Consider the following 26,799-nt stretch of genomic DNA (forward strand, 5'->3'; position numbering starts at 1 on the left):
CAACAGTTCCTAGCTGTACAGACAAATCTCTGCAACCATGAAAGTTCTCACACAGGTCGTGGGCACAGGCAAGGGTGAAAACTATGGCTTTTGTAGCTATGAAAAAGTGAACTAAAGGAAATGTCCAACCTGCATTTTCTGAAGTTCAACTTTACTTACAGTATCTAGTCAGCTAAAGGTTCACTTGCTCTCCAAATACAATCTTTTACTTTAAATGTTGAGATTGGTTAATCCATGCCAGCACCAAAAAATAATCAATGTGCTGAGGAAACAAGATTTATTCTATTTGGTGAGCAAGGCCGCCATGCAAAAAGTACACAGTGTAGGCAAAGTACATGCTGTGAACATGAAATAGTGCCTTGTCTTGCTTCGTTGTTGAATGGTCACAATAATCAGTCTAAAATCACATACAGAATGCTCCACAGAGTGTCAGCAGTAAAAGAACACAGATAATATCCATTTACAGTACTCCAAAGCTTTTATCAAAACAGCCTGTCAAGCTGTCACATCAGTTTCAAACCAGGTTATATGCATCAATTTTTTCTTACCCTGACTGAAAGTTTCTATTGTATTTGTCATCTAAACTAAGATATTCATCATTTTTACTACATGACAATCCATAAGAAGCTCATGTAAAGGGTTGAAGATTTATATTTAGAAACTTCTTTAAAAAAAATTGAATAGGTCAAAGAAAATTCCATGTAGATGGTGCTTACTATCATCCTTTGTGAGTAATTGTGTGACTGAGGAGGACAACCCATTATGCATAAAGTTAAGAAACGGCATACGTCTTTGCAGGATTAGGACCTAAATTACAATAAATACTATTAATATTATATTGAAAAGTCAAAAAATATTCTTAAAATGGATTTAAAGGTTGTTGTACCATGAACATGGCACCAGACTTAAGTTTAAAAGGTTCTACTTCCACTTCTATAAGTGATTTATCAAAAGCCCTTTTCTTTGTATTGCAGTTTATTTGTCTATTCTATGAACTTAGCTGTAAACTCATGGGCTGGACTTCGTCTTATCTCATATTAATACAATTTCTACGCAACTGGTAAAAATTCTGATAGGACTCCGACCAAGTTATGACACACTGACACCCTAACAATAAAGATTTTTTCTCTCTTTACTTCTTTTTAAGTGCACATAAAACCCACCAGTCAACTCAGAAATAATCAGTGGCCAGTTAATATTTAACCATGGCACAGACACAGAAACATACAAGCTGGTTCTATGCAAGAAAGACTGTTAACAGCAAAGTTTATTAATTCAGATGCAGATAGAGCCCAAATATGACGTTTCAGATACCAACCATCGTTACGTGGGGTATGCCTGAAGTAATTAATCCTGCCTGCCCACATTAGCTCTGCACGGAGCTACCTTAGCTGTCACCGCAAAGTGATGCCAATGTTTCTAGTTCCAGGAAAACGTGTTAATTCAGCCAACAGCTTTGTGAATGAGCTATGCCTCTTCCTCAGTCCAAAATGGCTTTTAGCATCTATCGAACCAGCCATATAAAGACACCGCAAGCCAGCTCTGCAGAGTCGGCTCAGGTCTGCAGGCAGTAACTCCAGCTCCTAATCCTTCTGCGTTAGCCAAGATTGCCGCCATAAATAACAGAGTTGACTGTAGTGTATAGTAATTCAAATCTTGGGATAGCACACATGAATGCATCATTACACTTTACACCTTCAAGCACGTAAAAAATTCCAAGTACCAGACAAAGCAGCCGTTAAGGAGAACCGCCTGGCAGTCACAGAGGCACAACGAAGTTTGAGATGAACACTGTATAGGACCACAGTATTGATAAAAATTAGCACCATAATTAAATGTAAACAGTACTTTGTCCACAGCATTATGCAGGAAATAAAGTAATTAAAAGATCTGTAATATTTTAACTGACAGAACTGTAAAAATTAAAATGGAAGTGGTTTTGAACTCTCACTGCACGTATAGTACTGAAGCTATCAAGGTGATGATCAGAGACAGGCAGAAAACAGATTACATGCTTACTCTGATGTTTTTCAGAAATCTTGCCTACACTTGTTTCCTCCTCCTTTTTTGGAGGAGGAAGGAGGGAATGAAACTGCACTAAATAACAGCTGTTGCACAAAACTCTGTTTTTACATGTTATGTTCTCTGTCTTACATACTTTATGGTAGAGAGCATTCAACCTCCCTGAAAAGACCCAACAGTTAACAAGTCTCAGATAAGCCAAAACTTCTCTTTCCCACATGTTCAGACTGACCTCAAGCAAACATTTAAGTGTGTGCATGTGTGTGTGTATATATATATACATATAAAAATATAAATCCATACTGACATAATGGATCTTTTCTTCTCAATATTGCCTTCGAAGAATTTAGTCTTCTAGAGAACTGACTGCCTAATTTAGAGGATTGTATCCAGAAATTTTAACATATTGCTAAGGACAGTCAATTTATGTAGTCATCTTGGCAGCTGAAAATAAATTAAACCTGAAGATTTGAGATATAAAAATTTTTATCAGCAGAACCAGGTTGCCAAAATTATGCTTTTAAAAAGGTTGCTGTTGACACGGGGGAAATAATATTGATTAGAGGACTGTCTTCTAAGAGGAACAATTTTTCAAACAGAATTTAACAAACTTACCAGTAACTAAAATGCATCGGATTGCTGCAGGGCTCACATTAAACTTGCAAAATTCTGTGCACTGCCATACAAAATTTCTCTCCATTCTTGCCTATTTTCAACTCCCCTAGATACAAAGGCAAATATAAAGGATACTTCAGCCCATTCCTACATCTCCTCTATACCATGCCCTGCCTAGAACAGATCAGTTTGTCTTCAGTGCAGCTAAGATACAGATACACAATGAAAGTATATATGTCAACCAACACTAAATCAGACAGAATGATGATTTCTACTGAAAATATAATTAATTTCAGGACAAAATTTTCCCAGCAGTTTTCCATTACTAAGAAGCTGAAAAAAAAAAGGTTGCAGACCAAAACATGAAGATGCTATATTTCCAATGGTTATGATACTGCTTATTCTATAATTAGCGTATTGTAGAGACAGTAAGTCTCTGGAATACTGTTATGTAAAAAACTGACGATTAATTACATTGTTACGGCATTGCCTGATTTTTCCCTCAAACATACATGTCCCCTGTGAAGACTTAAAGAAATTTTTTTTTTTTTTTTTTTATAAATAAAACAGGAGCATGGAATTGGTGTTCACAGAATACACTGTCTGACTGGAAGATGTTCTTAAGGATGCTTTCACGTCTATACATATTTATTATATTTGTGAAGTCCCTACCCTTATAATTCAGACAGTTATTCTTATGATGTGCACTATGAAGTTACAAATACCATCTAGCTTATTTCATTCATCTAAACATATAAATAACTATTATGTTTCAATAGCTCATCATTATGTTTCAACATTACAATGTTTCAGCATCACAAACTTCAGTCAACAGTCACGCAATGTTACTCCTTAAATAAAAAATATACTACGGATATTCATAAAAACGTCTTCTGTAGATAACAGTCTTCAAAATTCCAAAATATGACACTTCCTCCTTCATTAAAAATAAGAGTAATTACACACATAAATAAATATTTCATTTTCACTGCCCATTTATATCTATGGGAATTTTAAAGAACCTTTTCATATTACACGTAAAAGAAGATCACAGTGGAAATCCCAGGTGTACGAAGTCTTCATGCTATGACAATCACTGAACAAGAAAGAGCCGCCTGTGTCAAATTCTGAATTGACTGGTAGTTCCCACTAAGTGAACAATTACGGTTTTGTGGAGCTAAAATACAGGACAATTTAGACAAACTACTCTTATGAAATGAGTTTCTATGACTTCACTTACAAATGAAGCATCCTATTAGGAACATCAGTCATATGTTCAAATAAACTCAGATGACAAAGGCTTTGGAGGAATAAAGAAAACCCTACAAGTCAGGAATTTGTACCACTAGGATAAAAGTGAAATTTGTCTTGTTTTTTTTTGTTGTTGTTGCTTTATTATTTTTTTTTTTTAAATCACTACCTAGATCAATTTCTCTAGTCTACTCTTTCCCATGATAATTTTCTCTGCAAAATTTACCTTAATTACTTTAAGTTTCATCTTGGATTGTGTATTATAAAGTTATCTGGATTGTGCTTTACAAAAGGCACCTTTTATTAAAATAGGCATGTAGCTATAAAGATCCAAGTACGTTGATTAACAACAGATGATTTAACTTGAAGAGGCTATGTAAAAAAGGAATGATGCAGGTATTTGTTCTGTCTGATTATCTTTGGGAAGGATCCTTTTAAACTAATTTCATTTGTATTTCCAGCTTCTCCAAAATAAGACAAAAGGATCATACGATTAACTCCATCACAGGCTGTTAAAACGGTAACATTTGAAAACTAATCTTAGCATAAACAGATAAAGTGGTATTAAGGAAAATCATACAAAACCAACTAGTGTTTTGTTTTAAAAGAAAAATAACCCTAAAATACTTGTCCCTTAACTTCAATTCAAAATACAATACTGGCTGTATCAAGATAAATAATAATAATAATAATTATTATTATTATTATTATCCATCTGCTGGCTGCCCATTACATCTCATTGTTAAGCAAACAGTTTTAAACGAGTTTGGCTGATTCATTAAGTAATTTTTTACTTCGTCAGAGTATTTACTAAACATTTCATAGTATGGACTTAGAAATCCTCAAGGAGAAGCATTAGCAATATATTTTGATGCACAGAGTATGTGAGATGATCTCCACTTCCTTACTTCATTCCTTCAGGAAGAAAATCAAAGCACAATGGCTAAGCATGGATTTTAGAAACTGTTTCGACTGCACTTATAATACTGGTTGGGAATACAAAAAGGGATTTTCATCAAGGTCTATTCACTGCTAAAGCATGAAATCAAACACTTATGCATGTTTTAACACAGGCAGTTGCTCTGCTGCTACATTACCAATTACTCATATTAATTCATTGATATTTATGCAGTCATGGCCACTAATGCCCGTGTGCCGCAAGGCCAGGAAGGGTTCCCCTAACCAGGCTGGAGGTAAGAGAAACTCAGAGCAGAAGAGACACAGACAGATGATGAGGATGGAAAGGAAGCTCCCATGAGCTACAGCTACGGCAGCTCTCTAAAGTGCTTCCTTAGCTTCCAGTTTAACTACCTTTTTTCTTTCTGTGAGCTTGTTAGAGAGAAAGTGGAAACCTACTTTTCCCTTTTCCACTTCTTTTTCTCATAACGTATGATGAGGACAATAAGAGAAGACTACTAAACGTGTTCCATCCAGACTGATGCCACTAAATACCAGTCAAATGAATAGGTGTTGCATGGGAGAACTGGAGAGGCAAGTCATTACACACCTGCTTATGGGCATAACATTTTGGGATGCAGACTGCAGTCATAAATTAGCCACCCTTAATAGTTCTGGATCTTCTGGAGTGCGTGATGGTACCACAGTTTGGGAGTTTACAAAAGATTTCTACCACATGATCATGGAATCATAGAATTGTTCAGGTTGGAAAAGACCTTTAAGATCAAGTCCAGCTGTCAACCCAACACCACCATGCCCACTAAACCATGTCCCGAATGATACAGTGACTGTATTTTCATTATAAACTATCGTCCAGGCAGTCTGATTTGGCAAGTCACATTCCTGCTGTCACAGTTTGGGAAGATTCCTGTACAACTGATTTCGTCTGAGCACAGCTAGGTTATACTAGAGATGGGACATTTCAGGTGCGATATTCAGCCTTCTTCCCTTTGAAATGCACGAGGAGAGGGTTATCAGCACCCAACTCTGCAAATTCTAAATTGCAGACTGGAGGCAGAGATGGACTGGGACCCTGGCTTACCATCAGAGGCACAAAGGTAAATGCAACAACCTCAGAAAGGATGACTTTTGTACCTACTCTCAAGTTTAAATACCTGGGTTGGCTGTGGCAAAGAAGAAAATTCTTGAAAGACAGTAGGAGAGGACAGGTTAGGTAGGCAGGATACTGTGGTGGTGCAGCCCTCCCGTCCCAGGCCACTCTGAGATCTCAGGATAAGCCATGCACAATTTGGGAAAACCTCCCTTTGTGCTGTTATCTGGATTACAGGTGCCAGGATTACAGGTACTTTTGGGTGCCAGGCACTCTTTGGCCACACCTGGGCCATCTGCTGCCTGAATTGTATATCAGAACGATCGGCACGAATTGTGGCCAGAATGTAAAATAATGACCAAAGCCAATTGTCTCGAGACCCTATAAACAGTGATCCAAGGGGAGACCTTTGGAGCTGTCTGGGATTGCAGTGAGATGTGTGACCCAGTGTCTCCCCCTGAGGTGGGACGGACACCTCTCGGGTGGATTTCATGAGGATTGAGAGATCGTCCGTCAACGATTTTGTGAGGACTTCAAAGGCCTGATTTTGCGAGGTCCACTGACCAGCCGTTGAATGCTGGCACATAAAAGTGAGTAATTCATGAAACTCACAAAAGGGAAATTTTAATCATAGGTTAACCTCTGTGTGTGTGTGTAAAATTTGGTTCAAAACTGTTTTATCTGTGCATCTGCATTTGCAGTTTGGTTCAGAACTATTTGTCTGTCTGTGTGGTTCAGAACTGTTTTATCTGTCTGTGCGTGTGTGTGATTTGATTGAACCTCCAATCTGTGTGTGCAACCCTGCTGGAAGTTTCAGGTGATCCTTGCCATTTTCGAATCTTTCACTAAGTCGCAAATTTGTTTGCAACAAATTCCATTGAATCACTCTGTTACATTGGCTCATGATTAAGTACTGTTAAAATCATACAACCTAATCTTGTGATCTATCTCAAAAATATTAATAAATCCTAAATTGCTGCTAAACCAAAGCCATGCAACAAAATCTAATTCACAACAGATACTCCTTGGCATTCATCTTATTTGCTACCATGATCTTAAAGATAAATCCAATTAAACTAATGACATTAATAAGAATTATTGGAAACTCACAGGTTTTTCATGTTAAGATAATAAAAATATCAAGGCATCAAACTGTATTTCTTATCAAGCTGTGCTATTTCCTATCTGTGGAAACTGATAGGAAAACTGTCTATTTCCTAGCAAACTATTCATCTATCAAGAAGCAGATGCAGCAACACTACTAGTTACAGACAGGAACCCCAAAAGGCATCATCTGAATATAAAAAAATACTAAAAAATATTAGTACAAGATATTAATTGATCAAAGCAAAACACACAAAACATTCACAGGAAAAGATCAAGAACAGGAGTTGAAATATTACTGTTGTTCCCCTCTCACCAATGTTTTCATTTCACTCACACACACTCACAATAAGGTGGGCAATATACTCCGTTAACAGGACTACCTATATTAAAGAGTGAAAATAATGTCAGTATAAAACTGACTGAAAAGATGCCTAAATTTACTTTGCCACAAATTTTAGGTGGGTGTATATATCACCTTTAAAAAAGTTAAGGTGGGCCTAGGCACTGCATTTATTTAGTATGATAAACAGTAAAAGTATTTTTAATTTGTATTGTATAGTGTATGCTCTCTAGCAAACCTAGTTAGTAACTTCTAGAATAAGTATATAAAAGAATTCTTGGAATGACTTCATCTATTTAAGCAAACAGCTACAGCTCTTCTACTTTCAAATATTTTCCCAGTCTGGTGCAGTCCAAAGCAGCAATCTCATCCAAATTAATACTTCTTATTTATTCTGTGATGGAATTGGGTCAGTGCCAAAGACTGTGCACCCAACACCTTGTCAGAATCAGTCTGTAAATCAGTGCTCAGCAGACCCAAATGAGTTCAAGACCACACATGAGACACCACAAGAGAAGAAAGCAAGTCCTTCCTATCATGTTACCCATATAGCATAATCAAAGGTAATAACAACAGTATCATAACAGAAAAAAACACTGTATTGGGTTTGTGTGGCAAGGTTTTGGTAGTGGGTGGGCTACAGGGGTGGCTTCTGTGAGAAGCTGCTAGAAGCTTCCCCCGTGTCCGACAGAGCCAATACCAGCCAGCTCCAAGACGGACCCACCACTGGCCAAGGCTGAGCCCATCAGTGATGGTGGTAGCGCCACTGGGAGAACAGAGTTAAGAAGGAGAAAAAACCTGCTGCAGAACACTAGCCGAGGAGAGGAGTGAGAAGATGTGAGAGAGAGAACCCTGCAGACCCCCAGGTCGGTGCAGAAGGAGGAGGAGGAGATGCTCCAGGCACCGGAGCAGAGATTCCCCTGCAGCCCATGGGGAAGACCACGGTGAGGCAGGCTGTCCCCCTGCAGCCCAGGGAGGTCCACGGGGGAGCACATCTCCACCTGCAGCCCAGGGAGGACCCCACACCGGAGCAGGGGGATGCCCAAAGGAGGCTGTGACCCCGTGGGAAGCCCACGCTGGAGCAGTCTGTGCCTGAAGGACTGCAGGCCCTGGAAGGGACCCATGCTGGAGCAGTTCATGAAGAACCGCGGCCTGTGGGAAGGACCCATGTTGGAGAAGTTTGTGGAGAACTGTCTCCCGTGGGAGGGACCCGACGGTGGAGCAGGGGACAAGTGAGGAGTCCTCCTCCCCCTGAGGAGGAAGGAGCGGCAGAGACGAAGTGTGATGAACTGACCCCAACCCCCATTCCCCGTCCCCCTGCACCGCTGTGGGGAGGAGGGAGAGAAAATCAGGAGTGTAGTTGAGCTGGGAAGAAGGGCTGGGTGGGGACAAGGTGTTTTAAGATTTGGTTTATTTCTCATTACCATACTCTGATTTGACTGCTAATAAATTAAGCTAATTTCCCCAAGTCAAGTCTGTTTTGCCTGTGATGGTAACTGGTGAGTGACCTCTCCCTGCCCTTATCTCGACCTGTAAGACTTTCATTATATTTTCTCTCCCCTGTCCAGCTGAGGGGGAGAGTGATAGAGCGGCTTTGGTGGGCACCTGGCATCCAGCCAGGGTCAACCCACCACAAGCACTCTATATTTCTTTTCATTACATAAACACCTTATTGATCTAAACCGCTACATTTTCTATTCTAAGCAGAGTACTGAAAAGCAGGATTAAAAGTAGCAGTCTTGGCATTCAAGTTGATGGACCACTCTCCTGAATAGCAGGTGCATCTCTTAATCTAAGAAAACATACTTAAGATATGAACTCAGTTTCCATTCTTTTACTTTCTGTGTATGAGAGCATAAGAATCTATACAGTGCTTCAAAAGCAGAATTGTAGATGATTTCAATATTTCATTGGTCTCATGGAAGATGTAGATAAGGCACAAAGGGATATACATATTACAGGAATAAAGAACATTTTAAAAGAATACCATTAAACCACAAAGTTGCTATATTCCTATTGGCCTGCTTTAGGATTTAAAATTTTATTTACAATTAATCTATTAATTTAGAAAAGATTAAAACTGTAAGTGGATCAAGATGATTAAAAAGCAAGGTGTTCCCTCATAGTCCTGTTAACACCCCCCTTCTAATGTTAAAAAAAATTATACAAATAATTGAGAAACTTGAACTTATCAAACAGATTTTGATATGTGCAGGAGAGAAGGAGGTGAGAAGGATTCAGAAAGGTAGTCTGGAAACCTAGGACACTTACACTGGGGTATCAAGCTATTTATATTTCCCACCTCCCAGGAACACATTAAGACAAAAGGCAGCACAGCTATTCAAGGGAGAACTTCTGTCCCCCACTTGGCCACCAGAAAGAAAGAAATCCTACAGCCATAGTAAGCCTTTACAAACATAATGGTCTACTGTCATCAAGCATCACCTGGACATTTTCTTTTTTTTTCTTCTTCTTTTTTTTTTTTTTTTGGCAAAGTGGCATGAAGATTATCCGCTTGTAAAAATACATAGATTGTAATGGCTGAATGCCAGCTACTTTTCTGAAACAAGTGGCGCAGCCCTCTGTTGCTGTTGTAGATACATTTTCATAGGTAAGAAAGGTATAAATAAGTACCAGATACAGTTCAACAACTGCATTTTGGAAAGGAACAAATAAAGAGAGAACAGTCTAAAAAACAAGGGGAAAGAAGGAAAGGACTTGGTAAGTATACTTCTTCCCTTATTCTACTCCACAAATGAATCTTAACCGTAGCCCTGTTTTTCCTGTTTAGCCCCCTTTCCCCATTATTTCCTTTCTTTGTCCCCAGAAATCTTTTATTCCTTTATTTGCCTACTTCCTTGTTCACTTAAACTATTATTTTTCTCAATATCTACATCCTATTAAATTAAAGATAAGAAAATAATGCACTTACACCAAAACTATGGTAATTCAACACTTAAGTAACATCTCACCAAGAAGCCATTTGTTTATAAATCTTCTGAATATGTTTTTGAGTTAGTATCACATCTTCTTGTATTATGCATTTGTACAATCATATAGCATAATGAATTACAGATCTCTTTTTAGAATATAATCTAATTATAGAAGAAATGCATTGATTTATTCAAGAACAACTTTTTTTTCCTACTTACAGTTTAACTAACTCCAGAAATGTTCTGTACATTTTAAATAGAACTTTATGAATGTTCTCACCCACTGGAAAGACCACACACTTGGGAAGAATTAGTCTTTATCTCGACTTACAAAACTTAACATTATATTAGCTTTCCCATTTTTAAACAGACCTAGTTACTGCTTTATCATTTATTACAGACTCAGTTCATTAATGAATTTAACATATATTTTATTCATATGTATGGGCACATACACACATGATCTTCCTTAAATTGGAATAAACCATTTTTGCCTACTGCTGTGCCAGTAAATAAAAACATACAGGAAATTTTTTTTCCAAATTTATTTCAAGCCAAGCATTGTTTTTTTCTATTCCCCTTACTTCACAAGACTTCAATGAAAAGTACATACCGGATAACAGACTACAAAAAAGTAAATATCCCACACGAGCCAATACACAACCAGCTTTTTCAGTCTTTAACATCGATGGAAATAATTGCACCACTATACTGCTTGAAAGTAGACTGTGATATTAATTCTAATATTGGACTACAATATTCTCTTGAAATACATTAACTTTTCACACTACAGAAACAAATAAAAACCAGTAGCCATCTTAGCTACATATATTTGCCTCACCAAAGGGGAAAACAGATGGCTGACAAAACGTCATCAAATTAATTAATTTCTTAAATTAGATTGAGGCAAGTGACCTTTCACGAGAAATTATACCAATGTACCACTTTCAGTTAAATTTTTCAAAATTGTCAGCCATTTTAGCAGTATTTAATTATTTTTCAGTTAACTAATTTATTACTGAACTATCTAACGCAATAGGAAATATCCACAATAACTAATAGCAGAGTAGGAAAACAAGCCATGTACTCTGAATTATGCACCTGTTTTATAACTTTATTCAAATACAAGAGTCATCTTATGCTGCCCCTAAACACTGTTTTCTAGCAGTTTTTGGTTATGTACCACCCTACGGAGAAACGCCGTACCAGTTCTTCAGCGTTACCTTTTCGGTTGTGTTACCGCCAAAGGTTCAGACCGCAGATTTTGTTCTGACGAGGTCAGACTCCTTGTGCTGCCACTAGCCTGCCCTGACAAGGAGGTGGCAAGAGATGATCTTTGCAAAAAGGACCACAGCTGGGCTAGCTCTGCACAAGTCGGCGTGCGTACTGACAGCCCCCTCAGCCGTCCTTGCAGGCTACGCACGGAAGAATTCATCTACTTCTGTGCAAGCTTTTCAACCTCAGGGTTATTTCTGTAGCATCGGAGCAGAGACTTCACGTGTCCCTCTTTAAAACTCTCTTGGTGCGGCCCCAGTCACTGCTGCAATTGTAATATGGCCACAGAATAACTGACCATAGCTCTATGACTTTCTGACCATGTATTAATATCGAAGGAGGCATCTTTTGTTAATTTTGAATGTTATCAAATATGAATTCAAACAGCACAGTCTTTGAGAAAGTAAACAACATTGCACTGTCAAGTAAATGTTCATTGGTTCCTTTTAAAAGTTGCAAGAACTGACATTACCCAATCCAATCAATTTTATGCCAGTTCCATCTGGAATCTCATACGATTAATACAATTTACACATCTCTACAGTAAACTACATCTTAAAAAATAATATTCTTTCCAAAGAAACAAGGGTAAAATGTAAGTCACAGTATTTACAAAAGAAAAAAAAACAAACATTCCCACAACAAAAACGAAAATGTTCTTAGCTTAATTTAGTTTGTATCTTGCTTGAAAGAAGCTTACCAAACTGTTGTTTCCACCTGACTGTCGTGCAGCTGTCGATTGTCTAACTGGGCAAAGAGAGGAAAAAGAACTTGAATCCCTCCAATGGAATGAATTGCACTGTGAATGGAGTGCGTTACGATAGCCTTCACATCCTAAATTAATAAAATAAAGACAAAAAAGGAAAAAAAAACCAGTTAATCTCAATTTTAAAGGGCAGTTACAAACATAACTTGGGAACACTTTAACACTGAATTGAGCGCAAATTAAATCAGACTTCTTTTAACTTAGTTTCGTTACTTATGTTTCAGTTATAATCACTGTACTTGAAGGCAAACATTAAACAGAAAACTTCAGTATCGTGGCACACTGTGCCTTATGGTATGAAGTACATATTTCTTAATGAAGAAATAATCATTTTCTGCTCTAGAAAGCGAGCAAAGAAAGAACACTTCAAGTGATAGCTATATCGAGAGCTGAAATAATACAAAATAATCTTGTTGTACACTAGCACACAAATCCTCTTATAATGCAAATGATGTTGAGCTAACAGTAATCACAGAACATCAATTTAGTAGCACAAACCTGAAGCATAAGAGCATGGGGGGAGTGTACAAAAATTGAAGGATTTTCCTTTGGTGAGGATTCAAGGCATAGCTGAGCATCAGTAGCCTTCGCATTATAAGTAAAAGCAATGCTACTTGCAAGTTTCCCATCGTATAGCACTTGTTTATGGTGCTCAGCCAGATGAATGTCACTCTCGGATTTAAATTTGAATGTGCTCTGAAAAAAAAAGAAAACACAAGTTTTACAAAGTAAATATTTTGGACAAAATCCTTGCCACAAAATGTGCAGAAAACACATTGGACTTGAGAAGGAATACAGAAACTGCTAAACTTTGTTTTAATTTTCCAGTAGTTTAATGCTACTGAACAATGAGACATTTTTTTAATTTACTCTACTCCACATCAACATGTCAATATAATATTTGATATTTACGTAGTAGTATTTCTCTCTCCTTTCAGCATCAGTGTTAACAAGTTTCAGAAGTAGCTATCTGGAAGAAATGTGTCACATTAAACAGCTATAAATATGTTAAAATAAAAAATTGAGTATACAACACACTAAAAATAAAGAACAAATTAAATGCCTTGTATTTTAGTTTATATAAACTCACTCAAATTAGAATATCGAATCCTATACCATTTTGATTAAAGGAATGGTTATTTTTAAACAGTATTAAAATCCATGCTTCATTAACAGTCAGGAGTATATATAAACAAGCTACTTACACTAAAAAAAAATCCAAATAAAATAATAAATGCCATATTTCATGTTAATGATTCTCAAACTCAAAGCTTTTACAAAGGAATACTGAAAATTTCTGCTATTCTTAAACATACCATGCTTCGTATCTGATCTAAAACTAGGTTTTCTGGCAACACTGACAAATCAATCAAGCACAAGAAGATAGATTTCTGCCTTTCTGCAAAGCGTTGTCAGATTTACTTGGCACATAACTACTCTTGCATGAAACAATCATCTGACAGTGGCAAAAAGAATACTAGTAGTTACACACAGTGCTGTACCGATACAAGTAAAGCAAATTTGTTAAAAATTGCCACCATTTAATTAATGCAATATGTATAAAATATTATATTTCTAAATTCTTTACTCAGTTTAAAGTAATTTATTGCTGAGATTAATTATGAATCATTGTGCTTTTTTTTCATGGCATATAGCCATCACAATTCTCTGCATCCCTTTGGTCCTACCAAATCCTTCCCTCCCTCCCCACCCCCAGTAAGAAATCCTATATCATAAAACTATCAAAAATACTATCACTGGGGTTTTGGTTATCCAGGTCAGCAGAATTAAAATAGGCAATTTACAGGCTATCAGCTGCTCTTCCCAAATGAATTACAGATTCCTACCAATTACATAAACCCGTAAAACCCATCCAGCTTTTACAGAGCTCTCAAGGCTGCTGGAAACCCTGACAAAATTCTCTTGCTTACAGCCAAACGATGGGAAAGCGCATCTGCTCAAGTGAGTGGCACACGGCGATAGAACGTCTTGTGACAAGCAGCCACTTGTACGTGGGGCGTGAGATTGACACAGAGGGAACAGCCTGGGGAGAACCCAGAGCAGATCCGTCAGTCAGCCCTGTCCCACGCTTGGCGATGTCAAGCAGAAGGGAGGCAGCGAGGCCGTGCCGAAAATGCGTGAGATGCAGGTACCGTAACAGAGAACACAGGTAGGGAGGGCAAAAGGAAGCGAATAGGAAGTCAATGGTTTCATCTACTCAGCACTGGTGAGGTCGTACCTGGAGTTCTGGGCTCCCCAGTACGACATAGCCACGGACTTAGTGGAGAGAGTCCAATGAAGGACCACGAAAATCATGAAGCAACTGGAGCATCTCTCCTGGGAGGAAAGGCTGAGAGAGGCGGGACTCTTCAGCCTGCAGAAAAGAAACCTCAGGGGATCTCATCAGTGCGTATAAGTATCTGAAGGGAAGGTGCAAAGAAGACGGAGCCAGGCTCTTCTCAGCGGTGCCCACTGACAGGACACGAGGCAATGGGCACAAGCTGAAACACTGGAGGTTCCCTCTGAACATCAGGAAACACTTTTTCCCCGTGAGGGTGCCCAGCAAGGTGGTGGTCTCCATCTCTGGAGACAGTCCAAAGGCATCTGGAGGCAGTCCTGAGCAACTGGTTCAAGGTGGTCCTGCTTGAGCAGGGGGCTTTGACCTGATGACCTCCAGAGGTCCCTTCCAACAAGCCCAACCATTCTGTGATTCGCATTTGGGTTAGGAATCTGTTTTGTAGGGAAACCCGCAGCGATCCCCACTCACTGCTCTGTTCATACTGCAAAGCCGTTCAGAACCAAAGAGAATCCCTTTTGGCTGAAACTCAGATGTCCTCCAACTGGTGGTAGTCATTCAGCCCAAAGGATCAGACTACAACCAACCTGAAGTAAAATCCCCCAAATATACACACTGTGGGTATTCGGGCCTCGGCACCAAGCGTTTTAATCTAGAAATGTGTTCCTTTTGTGCCACACTACTTACTGACATAGAAAAACCCAAAGAATGAGTATTATGCTTAAAGCTTGAGAGCTGGCTCTCTCTTGATATGGCTGGCTACATCTCACTTATCAGGAAATGAAAGCTACAGATTACTGATTTGTCCCGAGGAAGGTGATGATGTATTTCTCCCCAGAGGGCATTTTTAACTGTACAGATAAATCTCTGTGCACTTTCTGCAGAGACAGAAATAACTTAGTGATTTCATTGATTTCCAAAGATATCGGCGTTCTGCATGTACTATATTTTGATGTTTTACCACATGAAAACACTTCTTACCCGGAAAATTTTTCATGCCTCTAAGCTTTGTCAGATCCCAAGGCTCAGAATGTTTTACTTCTATATAGTTTTTCATAACTTTGCTGTTTTAAATATGCCAAAGTGTTGCAACACAAAATTTGTATTATTTCATTACCATGAAATTTCACAACTTCCTAAACTGCTTAAGTTAAAATAAAATCAGTTTTATAAACAAATTTTTACATGAATCTACCTCCTGGTTTTCAGTGCTTACTATGCCTCAAAAACTTATCAGAGATCACTATTTGAAAGTCAGGCACAAATAAGTTATGAATTAATATAATACTGCCTCACATTTTTTTGGAGGAAAAACAAGAATTAAAGGGACATTCTGCCATCAAAGCCTAACAAAACTGATCATAAATTGGAAATGCTATTCTCCTACCCAAAAGATTATTATAACAGAATGGAAAGAGAGGCTACAAATTCTGATGTATGACACTCCTTTATTACTAACATTGATCTACAGAAAGAGAAAAGAAATGCAGTACACGCATGCTGTACTGGGCACTTGGGAAAATACAACCACAGGAGGATAGCAGAAGCTGTCAAGCATATAACCTCAAACTGGAAATGGTTGGTTACTGGTCACTGAAGGAATGCAACTTTGAGATCTGGTACAAGCAATGTAAGGGCATAAAGACAGCAAACAAGAGCCTTAGATTTAACATATTCTATATATGGTAAGAATATATACGGGATCCGTAAAGAAGGTATAAAGGATAGATGTTGCTCCTACAGGAATGGGAGAGAGAACAGAGAGAGCTGAGAATTACTCCAGCGCTGTCTTCTCCAGTACAAGAAGCTGTGCTTGATCAGGACCACTACTTAAACACCAGCAGCTCTCCCCTTTCCTTTAGCAGCAAGAGTGCTGCTTTTTGATTTACCCTTCACCCCATTTTGCTACTGCACGTTCAGTGATTGTACATAAAATACGATCTCAGACTATATGATTGGCTTAAGCAAATTTAAATTTTCAAGAGTATTTTGTGTGTGTTTGTATGTGCGTGCATGAATGCATTTTTACTCCAACCTTCGTACATGACAAAAACATCGATACTGCAGCACCGATTAAGAGCAAACTCAGATGCAGCAACATACGGAATAATCTGATAACTTGTTTTGAAATGCATACGGGAGGGTTAAGAGGGGTGGCGCAGACTTGGCAGGGCTATTAGGACATGGCTTTTAGTATTTAGTATTTCAAAGTAAACTATCGATTTGCTTAAAAAATACATTTTTATATTAAGGCATGCTGGTTACAACTAAATGCATTCAGAAGGTCATGTTGAGCAAGACCAGCATGGAAGTATTATGCACTGTTTCTATGTTACATCATTCTGTAATAAGCATGTAATGTGCAATAAATAATATATTATATACATAAATTTATGTAAATATTATATATAAATTATAAATAAAGATTATTTTAATGATTTCTCTAGTTAATCCTAAAATCATTTGCTCCTACCTGCATCACAGAATAGGGGTGGGACAAGGTGCAACAGATTTGCTTTTCTTTGTAGATCAAGATCTGCCTTCTCCTGAGCTTTGTGGCTTTGGTGTTATTTGCAACATTACATACTACATATATTCACAGATGTGTGCCTACTGCACCGTCCTGAGCTCTGGTATGTTGGTAGAGTACGGAGATTTCTCTGTATTCCAGAGATCTTAATGGCAGTCATTGTAGACTAGGGACATTATGAATGATAGTGAGGGTAGCTGAATGAGAGGCAAAATCATATCTCTTGTCATGAACAAAGCAGGTAAAGCATTAAGTAAGGGATGGTCGCTTTCCCTAAAGAATCACAATCCTGAGATATAGTGGACTAAAGCAAGAATTGTAAATCAAAGGATCTACCACAGTCATACGAAAGAAAAAAATACCTGTATGAAGACATTATCCAAAAATTCTCAAGGATTTTGAATAATCCTCCTTTGGGAAAAAAGCTTTGGCATAACCGGAGTTCACAACGCATCTAGAATAGTTGCTCTTCTGGAAAAGTTTGGAAAAAAGTACTCCTTGTTTGCACAGGTGATACATTTCTCTTGACTGACTGAACATTTTTATTTTCAAGGCAGGTTTTAACCATCAACTGTATGCAAGAGACTTCCTCTTCTCCAAGTAACCTTGACATGTATTTGGCTATTCACACTACATACATACCATAAAAGATATTTTCAACTGTCACTGTCATTCAAGTGTTAGCTGTCATCAAATGATTTAGAGTAATCATTTTCAGCACACCAAATTAGTATTATTAGAATCTAAATGGTGATTTTTACTTGCTATTTTAAAAAGTTTTTATCTTCAGAGTATATGATATAGACTAAAAACCTGAAAGTCTACTTCAGATGATACTGCAAATTTCACAAATCAGAAAAAGAAAATTTGGGAATAATTGATGGTAGAAATTGAATAGTGTTTAGCTGGGGTTAGATTCATTTTCAAGCCTTCTCCACTAGGCAGTTTCTGCAGACTTCTGCAAAGTATCTGCTTTGTTCTTCTTGGTAAAATAATACTATACACAGCCATTCCAAGACATAAGTGATTATTCATACTAGAGACCCAAGTTTATGCATGCACCATTAATTTGTCCAAACTGTCCCCTAAATGTCACTGGCAAAGCATGAGTAAAAAGCTCAACTTTTATTTCAGCAGAACTGTTTGAAACCGTGCATTTGAACTAAGTTGGTTTATTATGCCTTGTTGAATGTTAATCTGCCTTAACTCAGGTTTTAAACACAAACAATAGAGAAGAAAGTTACTCCTCTGGTATTCAGAACACCAAATGTGAAATTGCTCTAATCTGATTATGACCCAAACTCATAAATTTCACATACAAACATGTTTCAGCTATGCTTTAAAGAGACAACTTGCATCTTTCAAAAAGCTAGTGGAAATAAACGTTAGTTAGGATACTTGAAGAAATATTCTTCTTTTGCTGAAACAAATCACATCACTCTACAAGATCCTAAGTGGAATATCTACATGCATACGTATACGTAACTTCCAACTATATCTATCAATTATTTTCTTTTTCCACTTTTATATTTTTTAAGATTCATTATTACCTTATATCCAGGTCCTAACTGATGTATTGCAAAAATCTGTGCTGGGTTGAGTGCTTCAGTGAATACATATACTGCTCCAAGCTGGCCACAGAACACTCTGTTAGCATCAGCAGTCTCCGAAGAGCCAAGAAAACATTTATCATAGCTCTGTATCAGAAAGAGGCAATGTTAATGAAGTTTAGTGATACAAACCATACAATTAAATAATATTCATGTACACCAACTGAAGCCAAAAAATAAAGGGAGACCGTAATTAAGAAAATAAATCAATCATTTATTACTTCAGTACCTGATTCCCTGTAGTGAACAACTTCATTTTGAATATTGTAGCATTAATTGTTTTAGAGGTCAGTATTAAAAAGCTGTTATGACTGGCTGCTAGAATTTGTTTTTTTATTAATTGTACAACATACAACAGAGAAAATTAGAACAGTAGATTCAAGTACCAAATAACCTTTGCTATTGCCTTCTAGGAAATATGAAAGCCTTGAAGTTCCTTGTAATTATGATCAGAACTCCCACTGCTAACACACAAGAACAGGCGCTGAAATGCACTCTTCTTTCGGCGTTGTGCTAACAGGGCTAAACAGCTCTAGCAGAAAAAAACAAATATGAATTTTTCTAGTTTTCAACTGGTGCACAGTCTTCCTCTATGACCACAGCCTATAATGATTTGGTTTGACCTTAAACTCCTCTTCTGTCTTCTTCCACAGTCACAAGAGTTGTTATTTTCCTTTCCTTCTTCCAACAACTATCCCTCTGCACAAAGACCTTCTGCAATTCTCCATCTGTCCATTTCCTATTATTTCAGATTTGGAGTCTTTTTTGTGGCTGCTTTTTTTTTTTTTTCCCAATTGAGATTTATTTTACAATAATTACATTAAATTCTTCTGGTGCTTCCAAGAAAAAACACTTTCAGACAAAACAAAGTTTAGAACTTAACTGTCTAGAATAAAGAACTGGGGAACTGGAAAACAAGACGCAGCACAAGAGGGCAACAACAGGAAAGACAAGGATCTTTGCAACGCTATTCTTGCAGCTTCCTTGAGTCACGTGTACTTTATTTAATGGAAACAAGGATCAGGCCTCACTTTCCAAGCTGAATCAGCAAACCAGTAGAAACTGCATTAGGAAGCCTGCTTTTTCATTTTGCTTGGCTGCAGAGTTTTACCCTAAGAAAAACTTCTGTCAGTCTGGAGAATGGAATCAAATATGGTGAACTGCTACAGCAACTGATCTAGGTGGGTAAGCTGGTGATAAGGAAACGGGGACTCTGTCTAAAGGGTTAGTGGGAAGTCAAAGATCTGGAGCTCAGCTTTGCAATGAGGTGAGGTAAGAAGTAGCCAGGATTTTATCTCTGATTTGTCCTCCTTTTGACCAAATACCTCTTCTGATTTTTTTCCCTTGGAATTTCTGAATTTTTTAATAATTTTTTTTTGGACAAAACTAAAAAAAACTTCTGAAAAAACCCTACATCCAAATTGATTCACAAAGTCATATCCAGGATGCACAGTGCAAAAGATGGGCTATGGGACCACTTTGCCTACTGGTAAATCTAATGATGAAACTTCCTAACAATTTTCTGAGATACATATTCCTGCCTATTACAAGGGTGTTTTCCTGGATTCTTCTAGTTATCATTAATTGTATAGCAACCATTGTAGCTCTTGATGGATTCTGACTTTTACATATAATGACATTCTAGGTCTGTTAACCTGTAGTAATTTCCAGTTCTGCTTTTTTCATTCTGACCAGATTACACTTTCCCATTGTCCAGTGCTTCACTCTGGATTAGGTGTTTCCACTATTTTTAATTGGAGAGGAGGGCTAACTCCTGATATTCTGGTAATTTTTATTCACTGTTGTTCCAGATGTCAAACAATCTGTAAACCTGATTGATTGATTGATTTAAAAATCAGCACCCAATGCTCATAGCTCATTTGGTCTTCCTCCAACTATCTCACATTTCCACAGTTTTAAACCTGGCGGACACCAACTGATCCAAGTTTGTTTGTCTATTTCTGTACATCCCTGGTAGTATGTCATTAATGACCCTAAGATGAGATGACTGACAGATCTCCTTCTTTCAGTGTCTTGGTCCAAATCCTCCTATTTTATTTACATAGAAAATTAAACTCTTGGGACTTACGGACCTTAGGCTAAGGAGCCTACGAACGCACTCCTCTTATTTTCCTTTTTATGCCTTTTACACAGTTGCATTCATACATCTTTCCTGACTTTCTCCTACTTTCTATTCTATTTCCTACTTCTGATATAACAGATTTTTTTTATTATTAAACAATAGAGAGCTAATGATAACTAGCGTCTTTCATAACTTAGTCTATTCTCGAGCGGAGAAAGTAAAACCTTAGCAGAAATTTAAAAGACTTATCTCAAAACATCTAAAGCTTGGTAAACCAATCCCACCTTAAGAAAAGGTCATACTTCTGTTACATGAAAAAATAATAAGGAATACTGTGAAGAAAATATGAACAGAAGGAGCAGCTCTTCCTGCTAATCATTTATCATTCAGGATTACAGATCCCCACACCATATAACTAGTAACTCAGCCCAGATCCTCCGAGACCTCAGCTGGCTTTTCAATCAGCACATTCTCACCTATCACAAAAATGTTTATATTACCAAGCAGGAACCATGCTCTGCAAGAACTGAAAGGCTTGCTTTTTCTTGCAAGTAGAAATGCTACCAAGAAAACAAAGAATGGTGATCAGAAGCTTTGGCAAGCAGAGCCCTCCTACTTTAATTAACATGTAATATTTAAACTCTTCCTTTCAAATCCAACTTTGCCTCTAGAATTTAGCAGAAGACAGTTAATTTCCTTAAGTGCAAAAGAGCTTCCTTATCCTGTACAGGCAGTCAGAAAGAATTGAGAATTATATTATAAATAAGAAATAAGAAAAGCGTAGCAAGCTGATGAACTAAGCACCTCTGAAAGTCTAGCACAGCTTTGGCTGAAGGCAAAGCACAAGAGAAAAATTTTGTCTGCCTTCCCCATCCAAAACTTTGGGCCAGAAAAAGTGCCTATTATCTGCATCATTAGGTGTAGACTCTCAAACCTTCTCCAAAGTAGAAGGTACAAAAAGAGAGAAAAAAAAAATTTGAAACCTATATAGATTTCATTAAAAGAACTTAAATATAAAAAAATATGAAAACGGATGCATTTCCTGTAAGCATACGCTGTTAATTTGAACTTGGTCCAATTAATACATACAGGTGTATTCACAGGTATACATGCAATCTCTTCTCCAGGTAAAAATGACTGGTTTCTGCCCATGGGACAAGCAGATGCAAGATCACTGTGTCTTTGCTCTGAGCTGACTAATGCTATGCAACTGTACGTCTCTCAATATCTTTGAAGTGGTTTGGATGGCCAATAAGGGAGGACATCTCTCTGTAAAAGTTTACTACCCAAGAAACTTGCTCAGCATTTCAGGGATGAAATTTTTTAGCAGTTAATTTGTAATTGCTAACAATATTAATTAAATATTAATACCTTAACTCTTAGCACAGCATTTTTAATATTAGTCAACTGCCTATTTACTAATGTCAAGTCAAACAATAAAAGGCAAAATGTACTTGTTACTGGGAGACAGATGTAACACTTCACACTTTGCTTAATTCTACATCTTGACACTTCTCCATGCTTCTGTTTTCTGGCTTTTACTTTTTGCCTCTCTATCTAACTTGTGGGTTTAAAACTGTAAACTCTGCACAGAAGAACCAATCTCTTACTACGCTTATGCAGTGCTTAAAACAATATGACAGGCTACTCAGTTCTACTGCAATTAAAAAACCTACTTAAAATCTAATGTTCAGTAACACAAAAAGCACAGAAATCTTTTAAACATTAACAAATATCTCCTTTTGAATCCAACACAGAACTTAATGTGATACAAAAATGAGTACTTTTGTATACATTGGCAGCATGCACAGTCATTTGGCAGAATCAATCAGTTTTTCTTAAGGACTTTTCTCAAGCTAAATCTGTAACTCTACCACATTTTCCTATGGAAAAAGCTAAGCATTCATCCGTTGTTATCAGTGTCCTCTATACGGTATCACATACTAAAAACTTCAGCTATAACAGTCTCTCCAAACAAAATCTCTGAAAATGTCATTAAAATAGCTATGCAAAATACAGCCAAAAAACCCTCCAATATTCTAAAAAATATGAATATATGAAAACAATAATATTACATTTTATTAAGTACATAACTAAGGAAGATAGATTAAAGGAGAAAGTTAAAAAAAGAGAATTTGCAAAGATCTAGAGAAAACAAACATAGTACTTTTTTTTCCTTTTCCAATTTGCTTTAAAATGAAAAGCTATGAGAAAGGAAACAAAATAAAAGCTTACATCATTTGTGTTAACATGCCAGGCCATGTCACCATAGGATACCAGCTGACCATTCACATAACATCGTATTTCACTGTTTCTCCATCGATTGTAGATGTGTACAATGCTTATCATGTACCACTGGAAAGACATGGAAAATCAGTATAGAGTGGCAGTTTTTGTGCTATAAAACATAAAGTTAATGAAAGGCATTACAAATAAGTGACCAGCCTCGTAAAGTTATACAAACAGATGAATCCTTGCAAACTCATAAAGTTAAAAGTCAAGTCAGTGGAACTTCAAGTCCAGTCAGTAGAACCACACCTAAATGTAATGCTATACCTACCTGCATCCCTTTATGGGATTAGAGCCAAAAATGCATAAATATAATTAAAAAGTTGAACATACTTCCATTCCTGAAAGTGTAATTTAATTTAAACACTACACGCTGTAACACAAAACACAAATGAGTTCTGACGGGAAATCCAGTTCTATGTGCACTTACCTTAACAAATTCATATCACATATCTCTGCCTTTTCATCATAGCTCTCTGTCAGAAATTATTAAATCAAAGAAAAAAATTTACAACAGCAAATTTTACAGCCCAGTTTAAGATGTCATCCTGATCGCTTCATATGATTTTCTTCCTCTATTCTTTACCATTCCACCAATTTTTGGACAACTGTCATTTCATTAAAAATGCATTATATAATCAAACAAAGAAAGCATCACAGTGAAATGCTTCCAAGTACAACTATGGTGATCTTCCAAAGAATCTGTTCAACAGGGACCATTATGTCCATGATGAGCAAGTTCAAGAAGAAAACCTTAAGTTTCCTTTAAAACCAAACCTTTAAACTCATCTAAGACCAAGAATGGAAATTTAACCTTTAAGATCTGCAAATCAACTCATACTTAACTATAATGGGTATCTGTATTATTTCAAAATATATACAAAGCAGATGGAAATGGACATACTGGAGAAAGTCCAGAAAGGGCCACAAAGATGATGAAGTGATTGAAGCCTCTGACACATCAGGAGAGGCTGAGATATCATAGAATCATTTAGGTTGGAAAAAGACCTTCAAGATCATAGAGTCCAACCATCAACCATGCCCACTAAACCATGTCCTGAAGTGCCTTGTCTATGTGCTTTTTGAATACCTCCTGGGATGGTGACTCAACCACTTCCCTGGGCAGCCTGGTCCAATGCCTGACAACCCTTTCAGTAAAGAAATTTTTCCTAATATCCAACCTAAACCTCCCCTGGCACAACTTGAGGCCGTTTCCTCTTGTCCTATCTCCAGCCACCTGACAGAAGAGACCAGCACCCACCTCACTACACCCTCCTTTCAGGTGGTTGTAGAAAGCGATAACGTCTCCCCTCAGCCTCCTTTTCTCCAGACTAAACAACCCCAGTTCCCTCAGCCGCCCCTCATAAGACTTGTGCTCTAGACCCTTCACCAACTTGGTTGCCCTTCTCTGGACACGCTCCAGCACCTCCATGTCTTTCCTGCAGTGAGGGGCCCAAAACTGAACACAGGACTCGAGGTGCGGCCTCACCAGTGCCCAGTACAGGGGGACGATCACTGCCCTGCTCCTGCTGGCCACACTATTTCTGATACAGGCCAGGATGCCGTTGGCCTTCTTGGCCACCTGGGCACACTGCTGGCTCATATCCAGCCGGCTGTCGACCAGCACCACCAGGTCCTTTTCTGCCGGGCAGCTTTCCAGCCGCTCTTCCCCAAGCCTGTAGCGCTGCGTGGGGTTGTTGTGACCCAAGTGCAGGACCCGGCACTTGGCCTGGTTGTATGTCCTACAACTGGCCTCGGCCCACCGATCCAGCCTGTCCAGATCCCTCTGTAGAGCCTTCCTGCCCTCCAGCAGATCGACCCTGCCTCCCAACGTGGTGTCGTCTGCAAACTTGCTGAGGGTGCACTCGATCCCCTCATCCAAATCATTGATAAAGATATTAAACAGAACTGTTAGAGCAAGACCATACCTCTCTAACAAGAGCTTCCTTAGGTAGCACTCAAAGACAATTCAGATAAGCAGCCTGTCAATATTTTACACTGCTGGAATCTTTCAAGCTTAATCACCTATTGCTGAGTAAGTCATATTCCTACTCCATAGCACAGTACAATCAGAGAGATGAGGCATCACACACTAAGTGTTTCCAAAATGTGGAACTTATTTCAGTCTGTACTACAATTAGTAAAGGTGTTCAGGATTAGAAACACACACACAAAAAAAGCTGTTTGCTTTTGACTGCAGTGCTTTCCTGTTTATACTTTTACAAGGACTGATACTGAGGCTGGAACTCAAGGAGTGAAAATTACTGGGGGTTACTAATACACAAAAATTTCACTTTGGAGTCCCAAAAAGAAGTATAGACATATTAAACACAACACTGCCAAAGCTAGGTTAACCCTGTTGAGAGGTCAATCTATTATACTACACCCACGTTTTCTATACGGGGATATGATGATCAAATTTCTCCTTGTATTTTTATAAATACTTGCTTTTATAATGTTGTTAAAATAGACTAATTAAAACCTAAAGTAACCACTTAACACATCTTAAAGTTTTAAATTAAGATGACCTATTATTCTGTGAATGGTGTCATATAACATAGTTAACAGTGGGAAGATCTTCACATGAACATACTATCTTTCTGGTCTGTGTGCATAAAGCTTTTGACCAGGTGGCTTGAATATATAATTTTACTGTCATTCAAGAAAAAAATTAAAAAAACCCATTATTCAGAAGTTTAATGAGGATTATGTTTCTGGCAAAAGCTATTGCTGAAATGTCTATGTAACCAAATGGCTAGAAAATAGTGTATCTGATGACAAAAATCACACTTCTCAAGTCAGCATTTGGACAGCAAGCTGCTCTGTAAATGGGTACACATTTTTTGAATACATATCTACACATTCAATGCTTGCACAGTGGAACCAATGTAATACCTAAATAACATGAAAATCAAGCTACATGTTAAACACTGTATGTTTCGACTTATTAGAGCCAGGAATTGTATTTGACAGGTTTTCTTTCATCCATTATGTGTTATGTACCTTCTCACATACATGTACACACAAGTTACTAATGGAAAAAATACATCATATGAAAACACTCGTAAATATATTCTGGAAGATTTATTTCAAATACTTTCTACATCTGACATAAGACCCAAAGTGTATGAAGCATGATCTTTGAGAAATATAAAAAAGGCATAAAAGTTATATTTGGACATACTTCAGCAGATCAGCAGATTACGATTTGAAACTGATATTCATATAATTAGATATACATGTACTAGTATTTCAGAATTAACTATTTTAAGTAGAACAGCAAGAGCTAAAATGTTCCAGGGATGGCATGAAACTAGTCTTTCATAATAACAATTATCAAAAGAATATCTTGCTAAAATATGAAAGACTGCTTTTTCATCAAGAAGAAATGATCAGCTAGATCCCAAAAGCTAGTTATCAATAATATAATCCAAAAGTTAACAATTCCATTTGTTCCTAGGTTGAGTGTTTATAAATAGCATTAGGCGTGCTACTTCAGAAGAAAACTGAACTCTCTTCAAAAGTCTTTTCTGGCTATAAAATTAAATAAAAATTGCAAAACAGAACTGATTCATTTCAATACACTCAGCAGATATGTGTTTATAAGGCTTTATACATCCCTGAGTAATATGCTAGAAAAAGACATTACTGTTTTAAAAAAACACAAATGACCT

At 37.5% G+C, this 26,799-nt stretch overlaps 1 protein-coding gene across 12 annotated transcripts in view; it reads right to left on the reverse strand.

The window, feature by feature from the left end:
* Window positions 1-26,799, reverse strand: part of NBEA (neurobeachin) — a 509,812-nt gene that overhangs the window by 366,616 nt on the left and 116,397 nt on the right. For all 12 annotated transcript variants that reach the window (XM_069808013.1, XM_069808012.1, XM_069808005.1 and 9 more), the window contains exons 7-10: window positions 23,072-23,191; window positions 18,694-18,840; window positions 12,816-13,013; window positions 12,252-12,385 (exon numbers count right to left, since the gene is read on the reverse strand). In XM_069808013.1, the coding sequence (XP_069664114.1) occupies window positions 12,252-12,385; window positions 12,816-13,013; window positions 18,694-18,840; window positions 23,072-23,191 (599 nt within the window). The remainder of the gene's footprint in view (window positions 1-12,251; window positions 12,386-12,815; window positions 13,014-18,693; window positions 18,841-23,071; window positions 23,192-26,799) is intronic.

The sequence above is a fragment of the Haliaeetus albicilla genome, chromosome 20 (genome assembly GCF_947461875.1).
Source record: "Haliaeetus albicilla chromosome 20, bHalAlb1.1, whole genome shotgun sequence".
Taxonomy (NCBI): Eukaryota; Metazoa; Chordata; class Aves; order Accipitriformes; family Accipitridae; genus Haliaeetus; species Haliaeetus albicilla.